The 24,746-nt window shown below is 39.8% G+C and overlaps 1 protein-coding gene across 3 annotated transcripts in view; it reads right to left on the bottom strand.

Moving 5' to 3' along the window:
• Positions 1–24,746, bottom strand: part of SPIDR (scaffold protein involved in DNA repair) — a 159,896-nt gene that overhangs the window by 1,373 nt on the left and 133,777 nt on the right. Inside the window, exons 11-19 of one of the 3 annotated variants that reach the window (XM_033155170.1) lie at positions 22,144–22,302; positions 18,577–18,664; positions 16,904–17,050; positions 16,744–16,803; positions 10,364–10,562; positions 8,214–8,366; positions 3,354–3,447; positions 1,547–1,661; positions 139–192 (exon numbers count right to left, since the gene is read on the bottom strand). In XM_033155170.1, the coding sequence (XP_033011061.1) occupies positions 139–192; positions 1,547–1,661; positions 3,354–3,447; positions 8,214–8,366; positions 10,364–10,562; positions 16,744–16,803; positions 16,904–17,050; positions 18,577–18,664; positions 22,144–22,302 (1,069 nt within the window). Of the gene's footprint in view, positions 1–138; positions 193–1,546; positions 1,662–3,353; positions 3,448–8,213; positions 8,367–10,363; positions 10,563–16,743; positions 16,804–16,903; positions 17,054–18,576; positions 18,665–22,143; positions 22,303–24,746 lie in introns of all 3 variants that reach the window. The other 2 variants (XM_033155169.1, XM_033155171.1) reach the window with 2 other exon arrangements.

Below are 24,746 nucleotides of genomic sequence, written 5' to 3'. Positions count from 1 at the left end.
AATAAACTTAAACCTTTATCAATTGCCCATGTTCATTGCACCTTCATGTGACTCAGCCCACTTTTAAATGTCACCCTTTTACAGCTAGAATGATGACTTTTCAATTTCTTTAATCAATGAGTTTTTAAGTATACGTACCCCATTCTCAGAGGGGGAGGACTCCAGGAGTGAAGAAATTGTATTTTGCAGCAGCTAATATAACACATGGAGATAAATTTAAAAATTAATTTAAATTTTATTTGGCCACATAAAACAACAACAGTATTTAGTAAAAGTTAAAATTCTATGCCTATAATGATCTGTCCTCTTGATTATGACAAAGCCAAACAGAAATCAGCTTATGTCCCTTAAGGTCTAAGTTTCCAACAAGTTGTTGTATACTATGTAACATGACCATGATCCCAATAAAACCCCTCCAAGAAATTTCCCCACATTTAAGACCCCACATTATAATATTGCAGAAATATTATTTTAGAAAAGAGTTGCACCGTGGATTTATAATTCAACAGGACATAGCTGACCGACTCAAAACTTTGTTAAATCTTGAAATTCAATAGGTGGCCTTGGGGAAGCAGCTCTATCTCATCTTAGCCTCATAAACAACCTTGTGAAGTCAGAGTGAAAGATAAAGACACATTGTAGCCTGCCCTGAGTCATCATGATACAAATGAATAATAACATTGGGGCAGAGCTTTAAATTCTTGTCCCTTCTCCCATTGGGCAAGGGTGGCTAATGTGTGAGCCTCCAGATGTTGGAATACAACTTCCATTATCCCTGACCATTGGCCCATGCTGGCCAGGAGTTGGAGACAAACAACATGTGGAGGGTTGAAGGTTACCAAACCTTGCCATAGATGTAATACTAGTCCTTGGTTCATATATACTGGGAAGTATTTCTCTAGAAATAGGGACTAACAAAGGAGCATGTGATCCATTTGTTTCTGAAGGCCCTGTAGTCCAAATTCTAAGGCAGATCACTCCACATGGCAATTCACCCATAACTCTTTACAGATCAACCAAGTTCATCTACATTATAAATGTCCCATAAAAAAGGGCTCTGAGCATTGCAATTAAAGAATATCTTTCTTCAGGTAAGGTTGTTCATGAAATGCTATTTCATTCCAGAAATTGGCACACAAGTCTCAGTATAATCCTATTTCTCTGTAACATCTGTGCATGTCCCCAACCAGTGCTTGGATGCAGTCATGGGTCAGATGACAGCTCATCAACTGCAACTCAGTCTTGTCAAGACAGAGACCCTGTGGATAGATGGTCCCCAGGAACTGGGCTGCACTCCCTCTAAAAGAACAGGTACATATAGTAGTTTGGGAGTGCTCCTAGATCCATCACAGTGAAGACAGATCAAGGTGACCTCAGTGGCTTCTTTTGAGTGCCCATCACCAACTTGGTTTGATGTGTCAAATTTTACTGAATGTCATATTGTTATTACTTTTATGTTAGACGGCTTATATATTTTTATTATATTAAGCTGTATTTTTTAAGGACATAAACAAGTCTTATAACCTGTACTTTGTTCTTCTCATACCTTTACTTTTACTATGCATAGTGGTCTTGATTGGCAGTGCAGAAAGACTTCCAGGCGCATCTTGAGAACTGGTGAAGTTATGGCATCACAACACTGGTTGCAGTAGAGCAAGCCTCTGAAATACAGGAAAAGGTCCATGTTATATATGCATCCAGCACCTCGTTTTTCTTTATTCCTTTGACAGTTTGAAAGTGACCAAAATCAGCCTTCTTGATGTGAATTTTGATCATTAGCTGGGAGAACTAAAAGCTATATTTTCCCCATGTTCTCTTCATAATGCTAATTCCAGGGAAGAAGGAATCTGAAAGGGAGAACAGGGGTAAGAGGGGAGCTTAACCTTTCCATACTCACCAATTATTCCCCCCATGCTCCCCCCCCCCAGCAAGGCTCGAAGACCAAAATTAACCCAGTTTAAGGGAAAACTGATTAAGAAGGCACATGCATGTGGAAGCAGCAGCAGGATTAAGTACCCCTCAATCCTACCCAGCTATTTTATTCCAATATTCCAGCAGTAATGTCCTTAGGAAATTTTGTTCAGGGGTTATTTGTTTTTATATCTTTTTTTTTAACCTGCTCTTTTGCCAAAAAAGCTCCCAGAGTGGCTTACATAAGATTACTAAAAACAAGCTGTTCCCTGCCCACAGGCTTACAATCTAAGACACGTGAGGAAAAAAGGGGGGAGGGGGAGGATGAAGAAGAAGGAGGCAAACAACGCAGGCACCAATTCTTCAGGTAACGTAATATCCAGCCGAAACAGAAACAACTCCAGAAGGAGAAGCTCAGTGGACCTGGTCTCTCAGCAGAGCTGATGGAGGAGCCCTACTTTCCATGTCTCCTTATGCTGCAGCCTGATGGAATGCATTGTGAACAAGGAGATTATGAGGAATCCAACCTGTGTTGTTTGTTCTCAGCAATATTCATAGAGATACAGGTTTTGTTCTTAGTTTCAGAAACGATTGACAGATCCATTCCCTCTGGTTCTGTCTAACCCTATAAAATGGGATCCTGAGGCACTGAATTACAAATGTTATGTGCTGCATGCACAAAATAGTACTTTTTGTCTCTCCCAAATATACTGCCAATCAATTTTATTAGATGGCAAAAAGAACAAAATGTCTTAGGAGATAAAGTATTTCCTATTTACTTTCTTCATGCTATTCAGTTTTATAAACCAACACAGCTCCATGTGAGCCCAGTCAATGTCCATATGCAGAGTGTTTAATAGAGCCATGCTTTGCCCTCATCATATTCCCCATCCATTCCTCTTTTCCTGAGGTCCAGAGCTTGTGTTATTTGACCAAGCGGAGGGAAGGAGATGGACAGAAATTATAGGAGACATACGCATAACTCCCACTCTCTGTAATGTCCAGTCGTGCTGCTTGCATGTGCATTGGGAAGGAGGAAGAAAGCATAGTGGGAAGTCCTCTATATCTGAGCACACTGCCTATATGGGGAAGACTCACATCCAAGTATTCTGATGCTTCTTTGAGAAACAATTGGCGGGGTAATTATATTTAAAAAAACCAGAGGGGTGTAACATTAAAATATGAGATATATCTCTGTATCACACCTTTTAATCCACTGGATGAAATTAAATATAAACACCTTTGTAACATCTTGATCAAAATTTGGTAAGGCCACAAATTGCCCAACACTACACTGAGCAAACTTTTCTCTTATCCCTTGACTTCTAAATTTCCTTACAGCCTTTGGCAATGCACTCTGTCAAAAGGCTGAGACTCCAAATATACAGTGCCGAATAGGACTGCCCTTATCTGTATGTCAGTTGGCACAAGCTTGTTCTTACCTGTCTTGTGGACGCTGCTCTACTTTCCCATTGCCACATCTGTTACATGTGGGCCATGAGAAAGCAGTTCTTTCATTAACACCAGCAACAGTGCCTGGAAAAAAGAAAGGAAATGTTTCCACACAGAGGCGTAGGAAGGTCAGGTGGTACCCGGTGTGGAAAATTTCTTGTCAACCCCCCCCATTGATTCCCCCCCTGCAAAAATGGTTTTATGTTATTTCATAGTTTCTTACAAAGGAATTATAACAAGTAATAATAATAAAAAAACTTTTATTTATATCCTGCCCTCCCCGGCCGAAGTCAGGCTCAGGGTGGCTAACATCAGATACATAACATTGGTATAAAATCAAACAGTAATTAAAATTACCTCCTAAAACATCTCAAAATCAAATTAAAGTCTAATTAGATGGCTTTCCAAAGGGTTAGGGTTGGGAACCGTAAGTGCTCCACTGAACTGAAATTTCTGCCTTCACGACATAGGAAAACAGCCAAGTAAACAGCTATTTTGGTGGAGGAGGGTCAAGATATTAACCGATATGCATGAAATTTCATATATAGCTATATAATCCCTAGTATAGTAAGGTAAGACCTTTGGAGCAGGCTTTTTTTAAAAAGGTTTTTAATGAACTGCCCTAGTAGGGAAGTAATTGTTCCTTGATAATTTGTCACCCCCTCCATTATGGAAGATGGGGCGGTCCGCCCCTTACGCCCCCCTTGCTACGCCTCTGTTTCAACAGGCTTAATATCCATTGACACAAGCATCAGAGGTGACCAAAGCTCTTGGCTTGTTATAGGATGGCTCCTTTTTCTCTGCTGAAATGAAGCATTTTTTTTAATAAAGGGGGTGGGAGATTTCAGGTATATGACAACTTGTTTCATTTAAAAAAATATATCTTTAGATTAGCTTCACAACCTCTAGAAAGCATTTTTCAAACACCATTTATTTAAAAGCCCCATCAAAGGCAATTCTTATGTTTCATACACAACACAACTTGGGGATACACTACCAGAAGATGTAGCGATGGCCACCAACATGGGCAGCTTTAAAAGGGGAGTAGGCAAATTTATGGAGAATAAAGCTTCCATTGGCTACGATTCATTATGGCTATGTACTACTTCCAGTATCAGAGACAACATTGTTACAGAGTTGTGTGCCACTCCTATCCCTGTTGAGTGGTAGTGGGAAACCGGGGAATTTCCAGGCGCTCACCCAGGGTCTGTGTTCCTCTGAGAATCAAGATGAGGCGAAGACTATCATAGCTTTAATAAATCTGATTTATTCACATATTTGACACTTGAGTTTGGATGGAGGGAGTCCTTCTCTTACAGCACGGTCATCTCAAGAGGGGTTTGTTCCCCACGGCAGTGCAGCACTGGAGTCCAACGCATCGCTCCCAGCTAGCCTGACAGAATAGTTCTGCTTTTGTTCTTGTTCCCAGAATACCTTACTAAATACACTCTTTTCCTGTCACCTCACACACACATATCTTGGCAACCTCTGTCCGCCCAGGCTCAAGGATTCCTCTCTCCAATATGGGCCATCACCACCTTTTGTCATGTTAATGTCTGGATCCCAGGTGAGGATTCGAAAGGAAGTTTAGCCTATATTTTCCATTGGGCTGGAACCTTCCCTTCAATACTCCAAATATTAGCTAGATCCTGACATTCATTAATTTCTACTATAAACTAATAGAATCTAGTACCCCAAATCTGTAACTGTATGTTTCTGAATACTAATGATAGACAACTGTTGTGTTCGTGTCCTGCTTGCGGGCTTCTCATAAGCATTAGGCTGGCCACCGTGAGAACAGTATGCTAGAATAGATGGGCCTTTGGTCTGCTTCAGTAGGGCTCTTATTATGTTCTCACCTGACAGCTTTTAAAAATTGTGTCACTATTCTACATTTCCACATTAGACAGCAAATGTTCTTAGTCACAATGGTTTCAATCCTATATCTGGAAAATGCCAGAGGGATGGGTGTGGAATATCAACAGATAAGATAGCTTTCTTAAAACATTTACAATGGTATAAAACCGGGACTTACTTTTTGTTTATATCCACATAATTGGAAACTGAATGCTCTAAAAAACCCTGACATACGTGACTAGAAACATTAGGGAACTGAAGGTCAGAGAGATATTCTGGATCGCTAAGCATTGTTGCCAAGTATTATAAAGCAAATAAATTGGGTATTTTATGGAGAGGCTAGTAAAAAGATTTAGAACAATGGCGATTTGTTGATCCAAGCAGTAAACATTAAGGATGTAGCACTGTTTGTGAGCAAAACATACAAATGGATAATCTTGGGACACCTGCAAGTAAAGGGATTACAGTTGCCAAGCCTACAGTGTATATGTCAAAGGCCAATCACCTAGTAATCCTTGTTATGTTGAGTAAGAGGCACTTAATTCTATGGTAAACTAAAATGTTGGAGAATCAAAACTGGCAAAGTCATGTATACTGGAGTAGCAAGGCTGGAACACTTTATTTGAAGTAAAAAAAAGGAAAGCATCCATGTAAGACTTTTTGTTTCCGAAACATTTTAGGATTTTGTTTCTTAAAGTTTGATTTTCTAGGTTTTTAGATTCTTTTTTGTTATGCTATAGATTTCATGGATGATCCTAGGCAAAAAAACAACAACAACAAATCCTTTCAGTAGCACCTTAGAGACCAACTAAGTTTGTTATTGGTATGAGCTTTCGTGTGCATGCTTATTTTATTTTGCTTCGACTACGGCAGACCAACACAGCTACCTACCTGTAACTAGATCATAGGCAACTTATTCAGAAACTGAATGGAGCAGTATCCTATCTTTCAAAACAAACAAACCTCCCAGGAACAGGAAATCACAATAAAAGATATGGCTCAGAACTTGTATCTTGTTCACTTGCACAACAACTTGTGTGATAAATAGTTCAAAATATTGCTTTCTACTGGTAAAAAAAACTTGGGCTAATAGCAAGACTTGGCTGGGTGTGTGTGTACCAAGGAGCAGTGGGGTGTCATGAACCTATGAGAAGGAACATTTTATGCACAATGATAAACAACAAAGCAGAGTTGCTAGGGACTGAACCGGAGTCCTCATACAAGCTTGGCGATGCTGCAGAGGACTGTACTAAAAAGTGACATAGCTCCCAAACAGACATTCAACGATTAACAATTGACTCCTTTCATGGGTATAACCAGGATTGGGGTGGGGGGGCAGAACTGACATGATTGGTCAGTTAAGTATTTATACTGCTTTACTTGATGGAGGAGGGACAGCTGCCCCCCCCCCCAGCTATGCCCATGACTCCTTTGCCTCTGTATTTGTCCTGTACTGTATATGGGGCAGGCCTGCTCACCTGATCTAAAATGGTAGCAGGAGAAATGGCTTTTGTGACTCTCAGCCCATTTTAGGCCTATACCTGGTGGAAGAGCCTGGCAGGAGCCACTATCTTTTCCCTATTTGACCCACATGTTCCAGAGCTTAAGGGTGAGCAGCAACAGCATCACTACCTGCTGGTTCCCTCTGTAAACTTCCTTGATGGTGAAGGGATGCAAGGAGGGGAAAACATACCGTAATTATTCTTCCCTCTACTATGCTGCTCTGTCTAAGGATTTAGCAGTGAAAGATGGGTTTGAAATGAAAGAAGAAAGGCAAAGGATAGAAATATATTATTTTCCCCTCCCTCTGCTCTTCCCATACCTGTTAAGAGATGGGGAAGAATGTGGGAAAGGAAATTCTTCCGTCGCTGCCCTGTCCCCTTGAACACATGGGTGAAGAGGAGCATTCGTCACTGCACTGTGACTCTGCTTGCAAGTAGAGATTAAAGTCTACTATGTGGCATAGCTACCTGAAGCTTTTCTCCTTGTGAGTACAGGTAGATCGCCAAATGGAGAAGAGAGCAATGTTCCTGGTAAAGTTTGTCCAGACATCACTAGGAACATATATTTCTTTAGTAAAGTGCTCAACCTTTTGCAAAAGAAATTGGAAAGAGAGATCTAAATGAGGGACTCCACCAGCTGCTCCCAAGACTTAGCCCAAGAAAAATAGCTGGCACACATGTGCCCTAAGAAGATGCAACTGGAAAAATGCCTACATTTGTAGGGAACAAACGGATTAAATAACTGAGGGAATGTTTGCCACCTTCACAACCTGCAATATCACACATGGGCTGCTCTTTTGTAAAGATGGGCAATGTTGATGCCTTTGGGTGGTTCAATCCCTATTGCTGACTTGAGGTCAAATTCTGTTAAAAATTGCCATTGATTAGTAGAATACAGGTAAGGGCCAGGATTATGAACAAAGTAGCTGGTATGCTAAGTGTTACAGGGGAAAACAAATTAGAAATAGTAGTGGAGCAAACATTCTACAAAGTACAAGTAAGTATACCCATCTATAAATTGACATTCATTTTAATAACCACTGCAAAAGATTATATAAACCCAGTTCATATAAACCTGGACTTAGATCTATATAAATGTAATATCTGCTAATAATGCCACGCAAGGGCTACAATGGGGTATCTTTCAAGTTATCTTAATAGCACACACCATTTTTTATTGCTGTTTTATTATTCCACACACCACCTAAAAAGTACTAGTGAGTTGTAGTGCTAGAAAGTTGGACTAGGACTGAGGGAGACCCAGTTTAACATTTCAACAAAGCTATGAAGTGATGCTGGGCAATCCTGAGCCTATCACATAACTCCTACCTAACATGCATCACAGGGTTGCTGGAAATTTAAGATGGGGAGAAGCCATGCAAACTGCCCTAAGCTCTTTGGAGGAAGGGCAAGATAAAACACAATGAACTTAAGGTTTCCAATAGGCAAGAAAGACTGATCAACTTTTGCTTCAGGAAAAGCTGTACTAACCTCTTACAGTACAAATGGAATTGACTTGGGTTGCAGAATCCAGCTCATCTAGTTTGACAGGACCAGTCAGTTCAGTGATGTCAGCACCAACAGCCTTATACAAAAGGGGCCTTTGTAACAAGAGAACGGTACGTTCAATGCAAATAATCCTACCTGCCAACAAAGACATTTTGATATGTTACAGTAACAAGGAAAAGGGTGACCATGTTAATTGTCTGAGCCAATAAAGACAACATTCCCAGCCAGTCTTTCACAGAGCTTGATTTGGTCCACTTTACTCACAAACTCAGAAATGAAGTACATCCTATGCTCTTGCTAAAGCAGCTTCCAGTCCAAACTATCTTATGTGTTAACTATTTAAAGGGAAGAAAATCTAATTGGGTTGGGATTGCTTGTAAGATTTCTCTCTCTCTCTCTTTCTCTCTCTCCCTCTGGTGGTGGTGCCAAGCTGCTCTGAGGCTAGACATGTTGCACTTTGCTCCCAAAAGCAGTAGGGCCAAACCTTTGCTCAGCGGAGTGTCACATGGATGATTCAATGGGTCTGGATGCATGAAAGGAGTCTTTTGTAAGTAGGTCAGTGGCTCAAACGCAACAGAGGTTCACAATGACCAAAGGTCATAATCATCTAATGAAAAACTTACCCTAGGCATGAGCACAATCCAATTCTATTTTTTCCAGCACAACCATTGATACTATGCTAGCAATTCTAAGTGGGAACAAAGGGACAGTGGTCATTATTGGACACTGTATTAAGAGGACCACAGGAGGGACCACAGTAGTGATTAGAGGGGTAGACTAGGACCTGGGAAATTGGGGTTCAAATCCCCACTTGGCCACAAAGTTGGCTAGGTGACCTTGGGCCAGTCACTGCCTCTCATCCTAACCTTCTTCACAGTGTTGTTGTGGGGATTAAATGGGGAGGGGGAGAACCAGGTATATCACTTTTTGCTCCTTGAATAAAAGGTGGGATATAACAAAAATGAAACCAACATTATGTGTGCGGTAACGTAAGTAGTTGATCAAAGTAGACAGGAGATCTCACACCAGTGCATCATTCTTTCAACTGCCTTCTCAATAACTACACTAATGTGGTGTGCTCCAGTACTTTGGCCACCTCATGAGAAGAGAAGACTCCCTGGAAAAGACCCTGATGTTGGGAAAGATGGAGGGCACAAGGAGAAGGGGATGCCAGAGGATGAGATGGTTGGACAGTGTTCTTGAAGCTACTAACATGAGTTTGGCCAAACTGCGAGAGGCAGTGAAGGATAGGCGTGCCTGGCGTGCTCTGGTCCATGGGGTCACGAAGAGTCGGACACGACTGAACGACTGAACAACAACAACAACAAAAATGTGGTGTGCAAGACATAACTCTCACTTTGGCAATGTATCTTGATTACATATACATAAATGTATCCCAACAACAACTTGCTATGTACAACAATGCTACCTGAAGAGGCTAAAGTAGAGGCAGGAATGAGAAACAGGAGTATTCCACTGACTCTATTGATATACCAATTCCACTGAGCGAATCCATCCCTCCTTCACATGCCAGCATCCATTCCATCAGGATGTGGCAGAGGGAAAGAGAAAGGAATCAAGACCACTCCACTGAACCTGGTGTGAGACCAGTTTCGTTTGCTTTCCATTCCAGCTGGTCATTAGAACTACTCTGCAGTTTTGTGAACTTGTGCCTGAGTTCACTGATTTTGTCTCTTTCCTTCTCATCCCTTTTTCCTTTTGCGCTGCATCTTTTAGGGCCAAATTACACACTAGGTTTAAGGCGCAGCATGCAGCTACATCACTGGTTTATCTTTCATGAATTACTGGTGCAGTGGGGTGATTGTTATTGGGATTGTTAAAAAAGAGACAAGAAAAGCATTTTAGCAATAATTTAAAAACAACATAAAAATGGCACCCAAGAATTACAGTAAATGGCTACAAATGACCCCATTCACAGCATTGTGCCATGCTCACTGGTGTGGACAGATCATACTTATTTATTAAATTTGCATACCACCCTTGTGGGAAGTCAATTGCAGACAGCAGTAGGAGCCACCCTAGACACTCATTAGGCTGTAATTTGCAATGGCACGAGGAAGCTTATGAATCTTATTTAAGATTTATCTATCTCCACTTGTGCTGGAGCTTACCATTTCCACATAGAGCATCTTTGAAGAAAACTGCACATGGGGATGTGCTTTTCAGTGCCTCCATTACTTCTACACTGATCACACATGATGAAGCAATAGAAACTGGCAGAGTTTTTGGAGTTCCAGCCCCACTTTGCAGGGAGAAAGTAGTCACAAACAGCCAAAATTGCCTTTGGCTTGAAGGAGTGTTGCCTGTTACCTAGAATTTGAAAGAAAAAGCACAAGTAATACATTAAAATTTAACAAAACATTACTTTTTTTCTCCAGGATTAGATCAAAACTGTTAATCAGTTCAGTGGGTATAACCCACAGTTTAGCAGGTAGCATTTAAACTTTTAATTCTGAGGGCTGAATTTTATAATACTTAACATGATATAGATCTTGGTTCTATGTTTTGCTGTCTTACAATAGTACAGCAAAAGACTGAGTATAAGACTCACAGTATTTCTGTAATTCTCTATTTTGAAAACCTTTTTTTTTTTTAAAGACTCAAAGTATCACTGTATGCATAGGGACAGCATCAATTACCACCATTACTGCCTTCAGACTCCAGGGAAGTCCTTATGTGGCATTACTATACTAACAAAAGGACTGCATTTGCTTTCACACCCAAAGCTATTATACAACCTTGAACCAGCAAATGATTGCAATAAACTGTAGTAGTTTGAAGTCGTATGGACAGTGCCAGATTTATGTATTAGCTAAACAAGCTATAGCTTAGGACTCCACTCTCTTGGGGGCCCCAAAAAATGTTAAAGGAAAAAAACAACTGGACGTACATTTCCAAAATATAAGATAAAAAAATAAAACCTACATACAGCAACAGTGTTTTGTGTTGTGTAGGCTCCTATGATGTAAGTAATGGGCCCGGCCTGCTATATAAAGGGCGCCATTACCTTCAGTAGCTTGGGGCCTCATCAAACCTAAATCCAGCCCTGCCTATGGAACAGAACTGCATGAATCTTGCCTTGCCACAGATTGCTGCTTAACCGTTGTAGCATAAACCCCAGCAGTTAAACTGGCAGATAAGACGGAAGGATAAACATTTTCCTTTTCCAGAGGGGTAGCCTGCAACTTGAAACCAGTGAATTACGATCCATGAAGAAGTTCAATGCCATCACTTGTAGAATGAATTGGGACAAATTATTTTTCTTTTTAGAAAAGCACGCTACATGTATTGATTGGCTTTGGAATTTCAGGATGTCAATGTTATCAATGTGCATGACCACTGTTAACATAATTATCACCAACTGTATTTTCCTGCTTTTCATTACCTTTTGACCTCACTGTCTACAATTTCCCCCTGCCCAGCATACCTAAAACTCAAGACAAAACTTCTGATAAAGTGGGCTGTAGCCCATAAAAGCTTACATCATAATACATTTGTTATTCTTGAGGGCGCCACAATGGTGCACATAGTGTGAAATCGCTTCAAGATGCTTCATAGGAAGCAGCTCCTAACTGAAATAGGTAAATAAGTTTCCTTGTAATGTTTTCCTTGCCTGCACTAGGGCTTTCAAACATATTACCTGACCATTTCTTTACTAATCAACTAAAAAAAGCACTTACTCATTCATGATGTCAGATTATGACTTTGACCTAGTTCATTTAAAGAAATCTAGAAATTTACATTTTTTTTTCTCTGAATAAGAAAAACACCAGAAACATTATTATTACCGGTAAGCTGCATAATATGCTCCACTCCCTTGGTAAAAACTGCAGTTGGTATGAACCTAGAATCTTTCCTCTTGGATAAATGTCAATATTTTTCAAGGATGCATTTAAACCAGATGATTCATAAAAGATAATGGGAGAAACAAATACATCTACCCAAACAACATAAATATCCTGCTCAGAACAGTGGGGAAAACAAGCTAAAGGATACAAAAACAAATGAACTCATAGTAAAAGTGCCTACCTTGGGTTGACACTGGAAGTAGTTCCAGCTCAAAATTAGGACATTTAATTATTTTACTGGAAAAATATATAGCTAATGCAATTTGGATTAAATTTGTCTGTAGTTTTTATAACTTTTTCATGTTTATCACTAAACTGCCTATGGAGTGAATCCAATCATGGAAGGAAGGCTCCTATCTCTAGCAGCTGCTTCCATGAATAGAAGGCGTGAGGAGAAGATTTTCACTGATTCTCTCTTCCTTTTGTAGTTCCCCAAATCCCCCCACCCCACCCACTAAAAAAAAAAATCTAATCTGCTCCAGAGGTTTGGAAGCCCTTTGGAGCAGTGTTAGAAGTTGTACAGGGAGATTCAGGAGAAAGGGGGAATCAGTGAACTTTGCCTTTCGCCACTTCTGTTCACAGAAACCTCCACTAGAACAAAAAGCCTTCTGGGAGGAGTCACCTAACCCCAAATGTCTTCACTGTTTCTGCAAAATGGGGTCTTGTAAGCTTCTACATAACGCTACCTACATAGCTTATTTTTTATTTTGTTTTGACTATGGCAGACCAACACAGCTACCTACCTGTAACTGGAACTACTGAAAGTGTTTACATAATGTTACAGACTGAAAATATCAATCCAGTTACTGATTTATTTATTTTAACCCAAAATATAAATGAACACTTGAGGAGCTCTTTGGTCCTATTGCTAATGGCAAAAACAGTCATACTATTCCCTGATTTTATACCCTATATTTCCTATAAGGAAAACATGGTTCTCCAGCTCCTCCATTCTCCAAGGGACAGGTTAGGCTGAGAGACAGGCTATCCAATGAGCTTCATGATTGAGTGGGGATTTGAACCCAGGCTTCCACAATACTTTGTTGTTCAGTCGTTCAGTCATGTCCGACTCTTCGTGGCCCCATGGACCAGAGCACGCCAGGCACGCCTATCTTTCACTGCCTCCCGCAGTTTGGCCAAACTCATGTTAGTAGCTTTGAGAACACTGTCCAACCATCTCATCCTCTGTCATTCCCTTCTCTTTGTGCCCTCAATCTTTCCTAGCATCAGGGTCTTTTCTAGGGAGTCTTCTCTTCTCATGAGGTGGCAACAATACTAGTCTGATACTATTCACAGAAACCGTAAGCAAAGGTTATTGAAGTGAGTATGCTTAGGTAAAAGCATATAATGTTGTTGTATTTTTCTCTCTCATTTGCAGCTTGTTACAAATGTATTTGTACTTTTAAAGAATAAAACAATATTGTCTAGGAAACAACAAACAGATTTGCAGCACTTTAAAAGGCTAAAAAAATATTGTGGCAAATGCTTTGGTGGCCATAATAAGTTGAATATAATTTTGCCTCCTTTTTTGTTGATATTCCTACCCTTCCGGAAGTTGTAGAGTTAAGGTTTCATTCGGATGTCACCACTTATATAAATATTTATTTTTTTAAAAAAACATATACCCATCTAATGATTTATTTAATAGCTGCATAGCAGAGAGGTTGGAAAATATGAATGACAAAATAGTTGGCTAAAGATATGGCAATTTATTAAATTCAGTTTTCCTATTGTTCTTTTAAAAAAAACTTTTATATTTCATACCCAGAACTTACTTTCCATAACTACAGATTTTAAAAAGTTAATTGAAAGACTCAGTTGTTTTTTGTTGTTGTTTTTTTAAAAGACTCCCATGGAGAAACATTAGAAATTTGAAACTCTAACTTTTAGCTTCTGACCAATGGGACAGTCAGCCAAAAAGTAAATAACAATAAATCATTTTAATACCATCATCTTTCTGTTTCTGTGTCAATTTGTTCTGAACAGAAAGGACAAAACAGACAAAACAGCAGCAGGATTGAGTTATGCGAAAGTACAGCTCCCCCAAGCACAGATGGAATATATTTTCTTATTTTCCTTTTGTACCATAATACTTATTTTGAATAGTAATAATAAAAACGGCCATGTTTCCATTTCTCACTTCACATTAAGTGAAGTCCTGGAGAGTTCTAGTTCAAAGAGCTATACTGAACAACACTGTTGATTAAAAAAAAAATCTATCATTGTTAAGCGCAAAACTTATTTTATAAATAAAATGCATAAATTCATACAGGGTTCATACAGGGGTTTCTCTCTCTTTTTCTGTGTGTGTTCTGAAAAAGTTAGTCAACAAGAGAAAACCAAACTAAGCCAAGGTCTTCACCTTCATATTTTATGATGCACTAGACTTGTGCGAAGGACAAATCTTTACTGGCAAAGACTGAAGCAGTAAACAAGTTTCAGCCATGGCATTTTGTTTCCAAAATGTTTACAAAAGGTAAGTTCCTTTTTTATCTTCATAGCTGCAAAATCAAACTCTTTTGGTTCTTTCAAATCATTCTTGTAGATTTAAACACTGAATTGTGGCTATAAAACACTATATCTAGAATTATCACTTATTAAAGACATCTGAGGTGAATTACTTGAGTAGCTATAGTATCTTTGGAACATATCTGCCCAGGGATAAGGAAGCATCTAGTAAATACTGAGCTGAAATTAGAAGTGGAAACCAATTTAAACAGAGCTTGCTGGTGTCTTGACTCTCTGGATATTAACTCCCTCCAAATGTGAGGCTCATGTATCCAGAAGGTATACAAATTTATGTGAGAGCAGAGAACAACCAGCTTGAAGAAATGTTGGGGCATGTGACTTGCCAACAATTATTTTGTTGGGTAACACATAAGATATTTTTTTAAAAGAATTTTCTATTATAAAAAAGACCAATTCAATCTTTGGAGTGGGCCCTTCAACAACATACCTGTATAATGGATTTAAGACAATCATGCATCACTTAAGTTAAAAGAAAGGGACTCAGCCTAAGTTTGGCTGTTTCTAATCATTTACCTAAATTTTCTAGAGTTACATCCAAAATGCCAAGTTTCAGATTTTGTTCATGTTTAACTGGATTTTAATTTAATGGGCCATTTTACATATATTTTTATGCGTTGTTAACCACCCAATCAGAGACGTCAAATATGTTTTGCTAGCATTGTAGAATACATCCATTGGCAGGGTTGCTCTGTACTGCAGCTACAAAACCTTTCACCCCACCCCCCAGCAAGTGCCCACTATCTAATATAGAAATAGTTACAGGTAGGTAGCTGTGTTGGTCTGCCATAGTAAATAAATAAATAAATAAAAATTCATTCCAGTAGCACCTTAGAGTCCAAGTTAGAGTTGGTCTCTAAGGTGCTACTGGAAGGAATTTTTTATTTTTTTATTTTGTTTTAATATAGAAATGTTAAGGGAGGGAAAAACACTAGGACTTGTAGAAGGACTATTGCAGAAGAAGAGAAAAACAACAACATTCCTGGATTGTTAAGGGACAGAGGGAGGGGCAGGTGAAATATGGCTCAGTTGTATGCAGTTTTTGTAATGCAATTTTTTAGGTGTAGGAACTTTAGTCATCCCTCCTATAATTATATAACAGTGCTTGTTTTGTTCCCCAAATATAAATCTGATGTCATATTTATGCATCTCAGAGTAGTTTCTGGTGACGGCAATAGCAAATGCCCCAATTCATACCATAGTAAAAACCACTCACGGGTCGACAACCCCTGGCCTGCATGCACTCCACAAGTGCATGCTGGGACTGTTGGGGAAAGTGCTTTAATCTCCCACCCGCAGCACTCCTCATCCACCTTTTGCCAATGCTTCCCCAATCTTTTTCAATACAAGTTAGGGTCCCTGCAGGTACACCCACCTTCCATCTATTTTTTAATCCCTACAACCCGTATATATACTTTTAGCTGAACTGCAAATACTGTGATAAACCTCTTTCTCTATACCAGGAACACAGTATTGTGGCCCTCCTGATATTACTGGACTACAGCTTCCATCATCCCTGACCTTGCTGACCAGGGCAGAAAGAGGCTGGAATCTAATAACAGCTGAAGGGGCACAGGTTAATATAAGAATGTAAGGAGGGCCTGTTGGATGATGCCAAAGGTCCACCTGCTCCAGCACTCTGTTCTGTGGCTAACCAGATGCCAATGGGTTACCCATTTCTGCTCTACAGACAGCTGGCAGCCAAGCCAAATTCCGTGAGGGAGAACCACATCACAGGTAATCAGGCAATGTGGTGCTTCCAGATGTTGAACTGCAACATTCACCATCTCTGACCATTGGCTACGCTGGGTGGGACTGATAGAAACTGTAGAAGTCTGTTATTCTGATTGTTATTGAATGGCATCAGTTACCTGCTGTTTGTTTTAAACAGTGCAAATGTATGTGCTCTCAAAGAATTTGGATAAATTCTGTCTCTTTTCCACTAAACCAGAAACAGAATCCTCCTGCTCAAGGTTGGGAAATGATATCCAAAAAGGACTAAGAAAGAGAGAGGTGCCATCCATACACACACACACACACACACAGAGAGAGAGAGAGAGAGAGAGAGAGAGAGAGAGAGCTCTAAAACCAACCAACCAGCCCACTCAAAGAATTACCTGCAGTCTTCGATGTACAACATGTGCCCAAAAGCTGCAACACTGATGTGAGCCAACCACCTGAAATGCAATTAAAATGTAAGCAGAATGCATAATTTCAAACATTTTAATATGCTAATAAATATGCCACTTGTAAAACCTGTGATGACAACAAGAATACCTGAAGAATTTCCTCAAGATTGTGCACAGCCGGGGGGAAATACAAATCTGAAATTAGTTCTTCGCTGTCATCTATATCAATTTGTCTTTGGTCCAGCTGAGCAGCAAGAACGTAGCAGAAACTAGGAGCAGGCAGGTTAGCAGCAATCTGCTGAAAATTAAGTAATCAAAATAGGTATGGTCATAAAATGTGAACCCTCTATATTAAACTTATTTACTTGGTGGAGTAAGGTGGAGAAAACAATTAGGGACGGGACATTTGATTTAGGGAAACGTTTTCTTAAGGCATAGTTAGTCGTAACTTGTCCTCCAAATGTCAGAAGGCTGACCCTTTTAGCAAAATCTGGAACAATATATCATTTATACATTCCTGAGTGGCTACACCCATGAATCTATGTCACAAGAAAACATAGCTAAGCACAATCAACAATTTTTGGTCATGGTAGTCATGGAAGAAACGGATTCCATTATTTTCATGCCTTTTGATGATTTCTATGACATTTGAGAATTTTAGCACGTGGGTGAATTTGACAATAAACAGATGAAGTCGCGTCACTGAGAAACACAAATGCTGCCAAATTAAATCTTCAGCAGTGAGAGAATAATAGGGAACATGAAGCAACGTGAGACTCTCTCTCCTTGTTATGATGAGAACAAATCTTTTTTGTTTCAGGAGAATATCAACTATCTATACAGATTATAGATCAATGGGTTTATCTCTCGTTTAGTGCTATAGGAATAATATATTATTCATTTTGGGAGTCACTGCCTGAGAGTTACTAAAAACATAAATAAATTAGGATTAATGAAAACAGCTGTTCAGCTATTAATCCCCGTCCCTGACTTGCTCACAAAATGTCAGCCTAGGACTGGATTTCTTCCCAACGTTTCTCGCTGATATGCTGGGTTCTGATGACTCACAGATCCTTCCAGGGAGAAACAATAAATTAACATAAAGATTTTAATTTAGAGGGAGAAGAATGTGTACTGTACGGACACATTTGTGTTGCTAAAAATGATGGACATGAACAAATATATATAGAAACTGGCAGCAATTAAAAATAGTTCCTAGGATTGCTTATGACATCCATGTCTCAAAGAAGAGCTAGCAAAGTGTTGGAGAACACTATCTACAATATGGGAAGACCCAAATTCTAAATCTTGTTTCAGCTTCAGCTCTCTACCTTCATCTGTAACACAGGCTAACAGTAGTGCTCGCGTACGTGTCAAACACTTGAAATGTGCTACACAAATGCTAGGCATTATGATAATGTAAACACAGCTGCAGCAGAGGGAGAGGAGGGAAGATCTACTCTAATGGCTCCATTTGGCTCTCACTAGCCCTAAACCGTTTCAGTGCCAGTCGGTTCTTTGTAAATTTAGAAACTGATGCTTAAGTTTGTTGTTTTCCTCTTCCATCCTCATTCCTTTTTCCTTCTGTGTCATGTCTTTAAGATTATAAGCATGAGGGCAGGGACTGTCTGAGTTTCTGCTGATATGGAAACTACTTTGGAAGCCTTTTTGGATGAAAAGGGGGATGGGGAGGAGTGATACTAGAAATAAATAAATAGATGGATGAATGAATGGGTAATTAAAAGTTACTGCCTTTTGAAAGCACTATTTGAAATGAAGAACAAATGAAAAGGAAAGGAGGAGTTTGAAACAGCAGCTTACCATTTCACTCTCTTGACTTTGACCATGAACTTTTAGAGGCAATAATGGTGGCCATAAACTGTCTATTAGGCTAAAAAGTCCCAGCACTCTTTGAAGAAAAGAAAAAAACAAAGAACAAAACAAAACAGACAATACACAAACATGGTGAAATTTAGCTTTACAATGCTGTATTATGATGCTTTAGAATGCTGTATTCAGATAATTTCAATAATTTGAAAACACAAATGAACAAACTGTGTTGGAATTGTCCAAGTTTCAGGATGAGCTTGTATATGATACAACTTGTTACACAGTAATATGATCTGAGCCCATAGTACACAAGGCATTCTTCTCATCATACTCTTTTTTTAAGGAAGTAAAACCCCAAACCAATTGTCATACACTTTCATAAAATTAAAATTTTATGTATGCTGGGCAATATAATCTTACAGGTCTGATGAGTTGTGCTAGGTGCTCTTTTTGCTATATCAGAAGCTGAATCTTGCTAGAAATATCTTGGGCATTGGGACATGGTAGACCAAAAAGGAATGGGATAAGAAAACCAAGGGAATAGTTGACAGAGAAGCTGGCACAAAGTGTGTGAAGTAAACAGAAGAACAAGGAGAAGAATAAGAACCAAATACATAGCTAATCAGATTCAATGCCAGTCAGGCAATTTATGGGATTCTTTGCCATGCCAGCATCACCAGCTACAGAGTGGGGCAATGATGACATGGGAAGGATAATAGAATTCATCCAATCTACCAGCGCTGCTGTAGGGAAGCAGAATGTCTAGGACAACAGGCCATGGCAAAGAGGTAGAGCATGTTAAATGTAAAAAATGTTTGAAGTAGATATACAGTAGAAAACAACAGTGTGCCAATGCAGAGATTAAAGGTCAGGATCATTGCATTAGCATAGCAAAAGGAAGCATAATTCAGAATCCCCCTGTTGAAATAACTGAAGTGGTAAAAAAAGGCAGGATGGAAGGCAGGATGGAAGTCTAGCAAACTGATGTGAAAACCTAACAAGAGATTACTAGCCTTTTTAAAAAGAGGTTTATCAGTAGATACAAAGATGAAAGCAGTAGTTCTTAAGAGTCACCAACTTTGGAAGGAGAAAAAGTAGAGATAAAGGTTTTTCCCAAATTGACTGAGAAATGGGAAGGGGGAAGAGCTCCACATTTACAGTGTACAGCTGGAGACACTGACTCAGGAGGAAATGTCAAGAGATATGGGACTAATGAAAGATGAAGATAAGTATGTTGCAAAAGAGACAGAAGAGAGATGGAAAGGCCACCAAAACAGAATACCGTAATTCCATGGAAACACAATGATGGCAAGTAGTCTTCCTGGCAATACCAGAGTTAATTGGGAAGTTCCAGGGCTCAACTCCACTCAAGTGGAGTTGGAGCCCTAATGTTGTTCCAACTCCCCTGTGATCCATGAATGAAGGACGGCATATAAATTTAATAAATAAATAAAATAAATAATGTGATCAGTGGAATTGGAAGGGGCACACCTCTAGTGAGCTAGTATTTAATCTCTGTGGATTACTGCTGATTCAAAGTATGTATCATCAGGAAAGCACAATACTATTGTGCTCATATTGCTTATGGGCTTACAACTCTTGGGCACTACACAACAAATAAAACAGTCTGGGATAAAGATGACAAATCAAGGGAAAGATGGGTTTTAATTGTTTTTAAGACATAAGGTTTTAATGACAGAGCCTCTATTGAGTGGAAGATTTTACCTAAATTGCTAGGAATCACCGAGGACTGGTTCTAGTTCTTTTCCTACACAAAATGACAAAACCTGACAAATTCTGAAAGATAGAATTCAGCACATTGCTCTCTTTTCCTAGTTTTATTACCATCTCTCATTAGTCACTCTCTGTCAGGCAGCTGCAAAGTATTCAGGTTAAGGTAGCAGAGCTCAGGGAAGGCTGGTAGTCATGTGAGTAAGAGCAATAGTATGCAAGGATGTCAGGAAACAAAGATACTGCCCCACATGCTGATAATGCATCAGATTTAGTAACAACTGCATGCAGTTCTAGTCCCCCCTCTCAAAAACTCAGAAGAGCAATTAAAAAAGGGCAAGGGATAACAAATGCCTTCTTTATGATGAAAAGCTGAAGAAATAGTAGTCACCCTTTAGGTTAAACTGTCAAGTCCATGAGAACAGAACCCCCTGGAAAAATGCTAGCATGAACTGGGGCAAAGCAGCAATATATTTATAATGTATGTTTAATGGTAAAGCACCATGGATAAGAGTGCTTTAGAAGAGTAGTCTTCCAGCCTTTTAGGCCCAGGACATTTATGCATTCCCAAACTGCAACATGGGACCCACTTCAACTTGTTGTTACAATATATGCCAATTATGAGCCTTCTTTCTCTAATGTGGAGCATGGGAAAGGCTCCTTTATTTAAATATTTGTATAAAACACAGCATTTCGTAAAGTGCAGCTTGCCATGCTGGAGTGAAAAAGCAATAGCCACTCATGTAGGGTACCTACCTTCCCCTTATCTGTTCTCTCTCCTCTTAAAGAGAAACCCAAACAAAACTGTGGTCATGGCACTGTGCTCTTAACTCACCTGCTTAAGCATCATGCTTTAGAACAGGGGGTTAAGATAACATGTGGCCCTCCAGCCCTATGGACTACAATTCCCATCATCCCTGACCATTGGACATGCTGACTGGAACCAGTAAGAGTTGGTATGAGTGGAGAGAAGAACTAAAAGGTTTCAAAGGATTGGTCATTTATACCCAAGCATCAAATCTTACTTGAAAACAGGATAATTGGTTCATTACATTAACATTTTTTATTTTCTAAATGTAAACTATTTTCTAATTTTTAAATAAGAGCGAGGTTGCTTGAATGCAACTCCCCCTCCCTTTTTTTTACAGGTTCCAAATTGTGTGACTACTAAACAACCTAGAGGACCCTGGCCAACCTTTCTGCCAAGAGTCACAATGCAATGGCACATTGCCATGCACCATAGTACCATATGCAGCATTCCCCCAATGCCTTGCTGTGGCTTTGTGTCTGGCAAGAAGCAAAGTGCAGGTGTGTGAAGCCTGAGTTTCTGTATTAGTCAGATTCTTGCTCTCTCTGTTCTCAAATCCTGTCAGTGCCACTTATAGCATTCATAATGCAGGTTTGTCACCCATTGTTTGTATCAGGGATGGCAGTTGACCTGTGGCCTTCTGAATATTGTTCCAACTCCTACCAGCTTAGCTAGCATGGCTGATGGTCAGGAATGATGAGAGTGTAGTCCAGAAACACAATAAAAGCATAATCTTAGCACAGACAACAATCAATCTTGTGACACTTGAAAGACCATGGAAGTTATTACGCCTTAATAAAACTGCTGGTGTTTAAGGTGCTGGTGTTTTTGCTGTATTACACAAGGACAGAATTGTAGAGTTGGAAGGGATCCTGAGGGTCATGTAGTCCAATCCCCTGCATGGCAGGATTCTTTTGCCCAACATAGGGCTCAAACCCACAAACCTGGGATAAAGAGTCTGGACCATTAGACTAACACAGATACTGTTCTGGAAGATAAACTTATGGTGTTATTCTTACCTCCCTCTGGTAAGTCTCTGCAAAATTTTAATTCCTGATAAACGACAGTATTTTCCTTCCCATTTTTGAATACATTCTTCTATCTGTTCTGAAGAAAACAGGGCATGAAATTGTACCTCACTGAATATTCCATAGGCATCCTGAACGAGGAGGCACAACCTGCAAAAAGGTGTATAAAATTTAGTCTGTTAGTGGCATGCCCAAAGGAGCTCTCTAACATCTCAGAATTAGTTACAGATAGGTAGCCGTGTTGGTCTGCCATAGTAAAAATAAAATAAAATAAATCCTTCCAGTAGTACCTTAGAGACCAACTAAGTTTGTTCTTGGTATGAGCTTTCGTGTGCATGCACACTTCTTCAGATACACTGAAACAGGAATTAAACATTTAATTCTCAGAATTAAACATCTGTTCATGGGACAGAAGCCTTGGGTTTTCTTAAAGACTTATTAAATTCTGATGAAATCTTAATGCATCACAACTGGTAGCAAAACTGATTTACTGTAGCTACACAAGTTAAAAAGATCCAAATGATGGGACGTCCTCTGCCTGAGACCTTGGAGAGCAGCCGCCAATCAAGGAAGACAATATGTACCCTCTGACTCTACAGAATGCAGCTTCATTATCTTTATATGTACCCATGAAGAAATTTCACGTGGTGCTTTAAAGTATAAGGATGTAACAAAAAAATAATCTCCTCTACCCCCAAGGCAATGATTCCTAGTATTTTTTACTATCAGAGGCACTAAGTTTCTGAATACCAATTGCTAAGAATTGCAAGTGCTGCTCTCAGATCCTGCTTTCAGTCCTTCCACAGGCAACTGTGAGAACTGGAAATTGGACTAGATGGGCCACTTACCTGATCCAGCAGGCGCTTTTTTTAGTTCTTACGTACTTCCTGGAGTAGTGGGCTGAGCTGAGTTCCAATGCTATTCCCTCCTATACAAATATCAGCCTGGTTCACACATGGATTAGTGCTATTTGTAAATCCTGCTCAGCAGATTTGAAACCATGTTGCTGGTTTATGAATCCTGGTTTATGTTAGCTATATGACTAAACCTAGCACTTTTTAAAAACCATGGTTTATTTCAGTGTTTTTCAACCTTTTTTGGGCAAAGGCACACTTGTTTCATGAAAAAAATCACGAGGCACACCACCATTAGAAAATGTTAAAAAAATTAACTCTGTGCCTATATTGACTATATATAAAGTAATTTTTCAATTTTTCCCACGGCACACCAGGCGGAACAGTGGTTGAAAAACACTGGTTTATTTGACCCCACCTCAGACATTCACCAAACCAAAAAGGCATGAGAGGCAATAACAGCTGGGGGGGGGGAAGAGATGTCAAAGAAAAAAGCCATGGTTTGTTTGATAGTCTGTGGGACCCCTTGTGGTTAACATGTGATTTCTTAAGCCAGTGCCAGGCCCAGGATGTTTAGCCGCTTGAGGCAAAACAAAAAATGCCACCCGGCCCTTGTCCACCACCTCCTTCTGTCGTCATCACATCCTCCTCTGCTGCTGCCTGAGGCAACTGAAGGAGGCCCAAGGAAGCCCCTGCATGCTGAAGGCGGTGGATGAGGGAAAAGGATGCTGGAGAGGAGAAGGCAGCAGTGGAAGCAGCAGAGGAGGTGGTGGTGGGTGACAAGTGGTGGGAACAAGCAGTGCACTTCCGCCCCCCCCCCATCTGCCAACCCTCCCAGCTGTCCTCAGTCTGCTGCCTGAGGCAACTGCCTCACCAAGCCTCATGAGCAGGCTGGCCCTGTCTTAAACAAACCATGACTTAGAGTTTTGTGTGAATCCATGTCTCGTAAAGTCTGCCTTCACAATGTGTTCTGAAGGAGTCCAGTGTATCACCTATTCCATTTAAAATCTACTTGAAACCCTTGGGGGAAGTCATCTGTGGTTTGAAGTGAGTGTCATCAATACAATATGACACCCAGTTCTATTTCTCCATGTCAACAGGAGAGACAGAGGAAACTCAGTTAATGTGCTGGATTAGGGTGAATAAACTGAGGTTCTGGTAAGACACAGCCTGCTCCAATGGGAATCCCCCCCCCCCGGGCCATCTACCAGCAACTGTTCTGTGGGAAGGATTACAGGAGAGGAGAAGAGGCATATTTAGACATATTCAAAGCTAGAATTTCTTGTCCTTCCCTCCCAGGCCTTCCAGCAAGTGCCCTACGGGAAGCATCCTTATGAATTATTACACTAATATTCTTATTGTGAGCTTCCGTGGAAGGACATGTATCATGAAATGCAATATATAAATAAGTTTAATGAATAAGTAAAGCTGCTACAGTCAGAAAGGTAAAACTAAGCTAGGCAGCTATCCAATATGACTCCAATATACCGGTAGTTTCACTTTGACTTTGTGCCAAGAATATACAACTCAGGATGTTATTACTTTGTTGAAAACGAGCTCTAGCAATCACCATCACCTTGCTAACCCAGAGATGACAAATACATCCCCATCTAACTGATATCAATACTGTTTGCTGTTATCATGGAACTATTATACAGAAACTTTTATGAACCTTTTCAGGAAAAGCAGTATATAAATACTGAAAGAAAGTCAGTAATCATTGATTGCCATTTTATCCCT

Source organism: Lacerta agilis, chromosome 7 (genome assembly GCF_009819535.1).
Source record: "Lacerta agilis isolate rLacAgi1 chromosome 7, rLacAgi1.pri, whole genome shotgun sequence".
NCBI classification, from domain to species: domain Eukaryota; kingdom Metazoa; phylum Chordata; class Lepidosauria; order Squamata; family Lacertidae; genus Lacerta; species Lacerta agilis.
The sequence above is the reverse complement of the archived record's forward strand: the minus strand, read 5'-3'. Positions and strand labels throughout refer to the sequence as shown.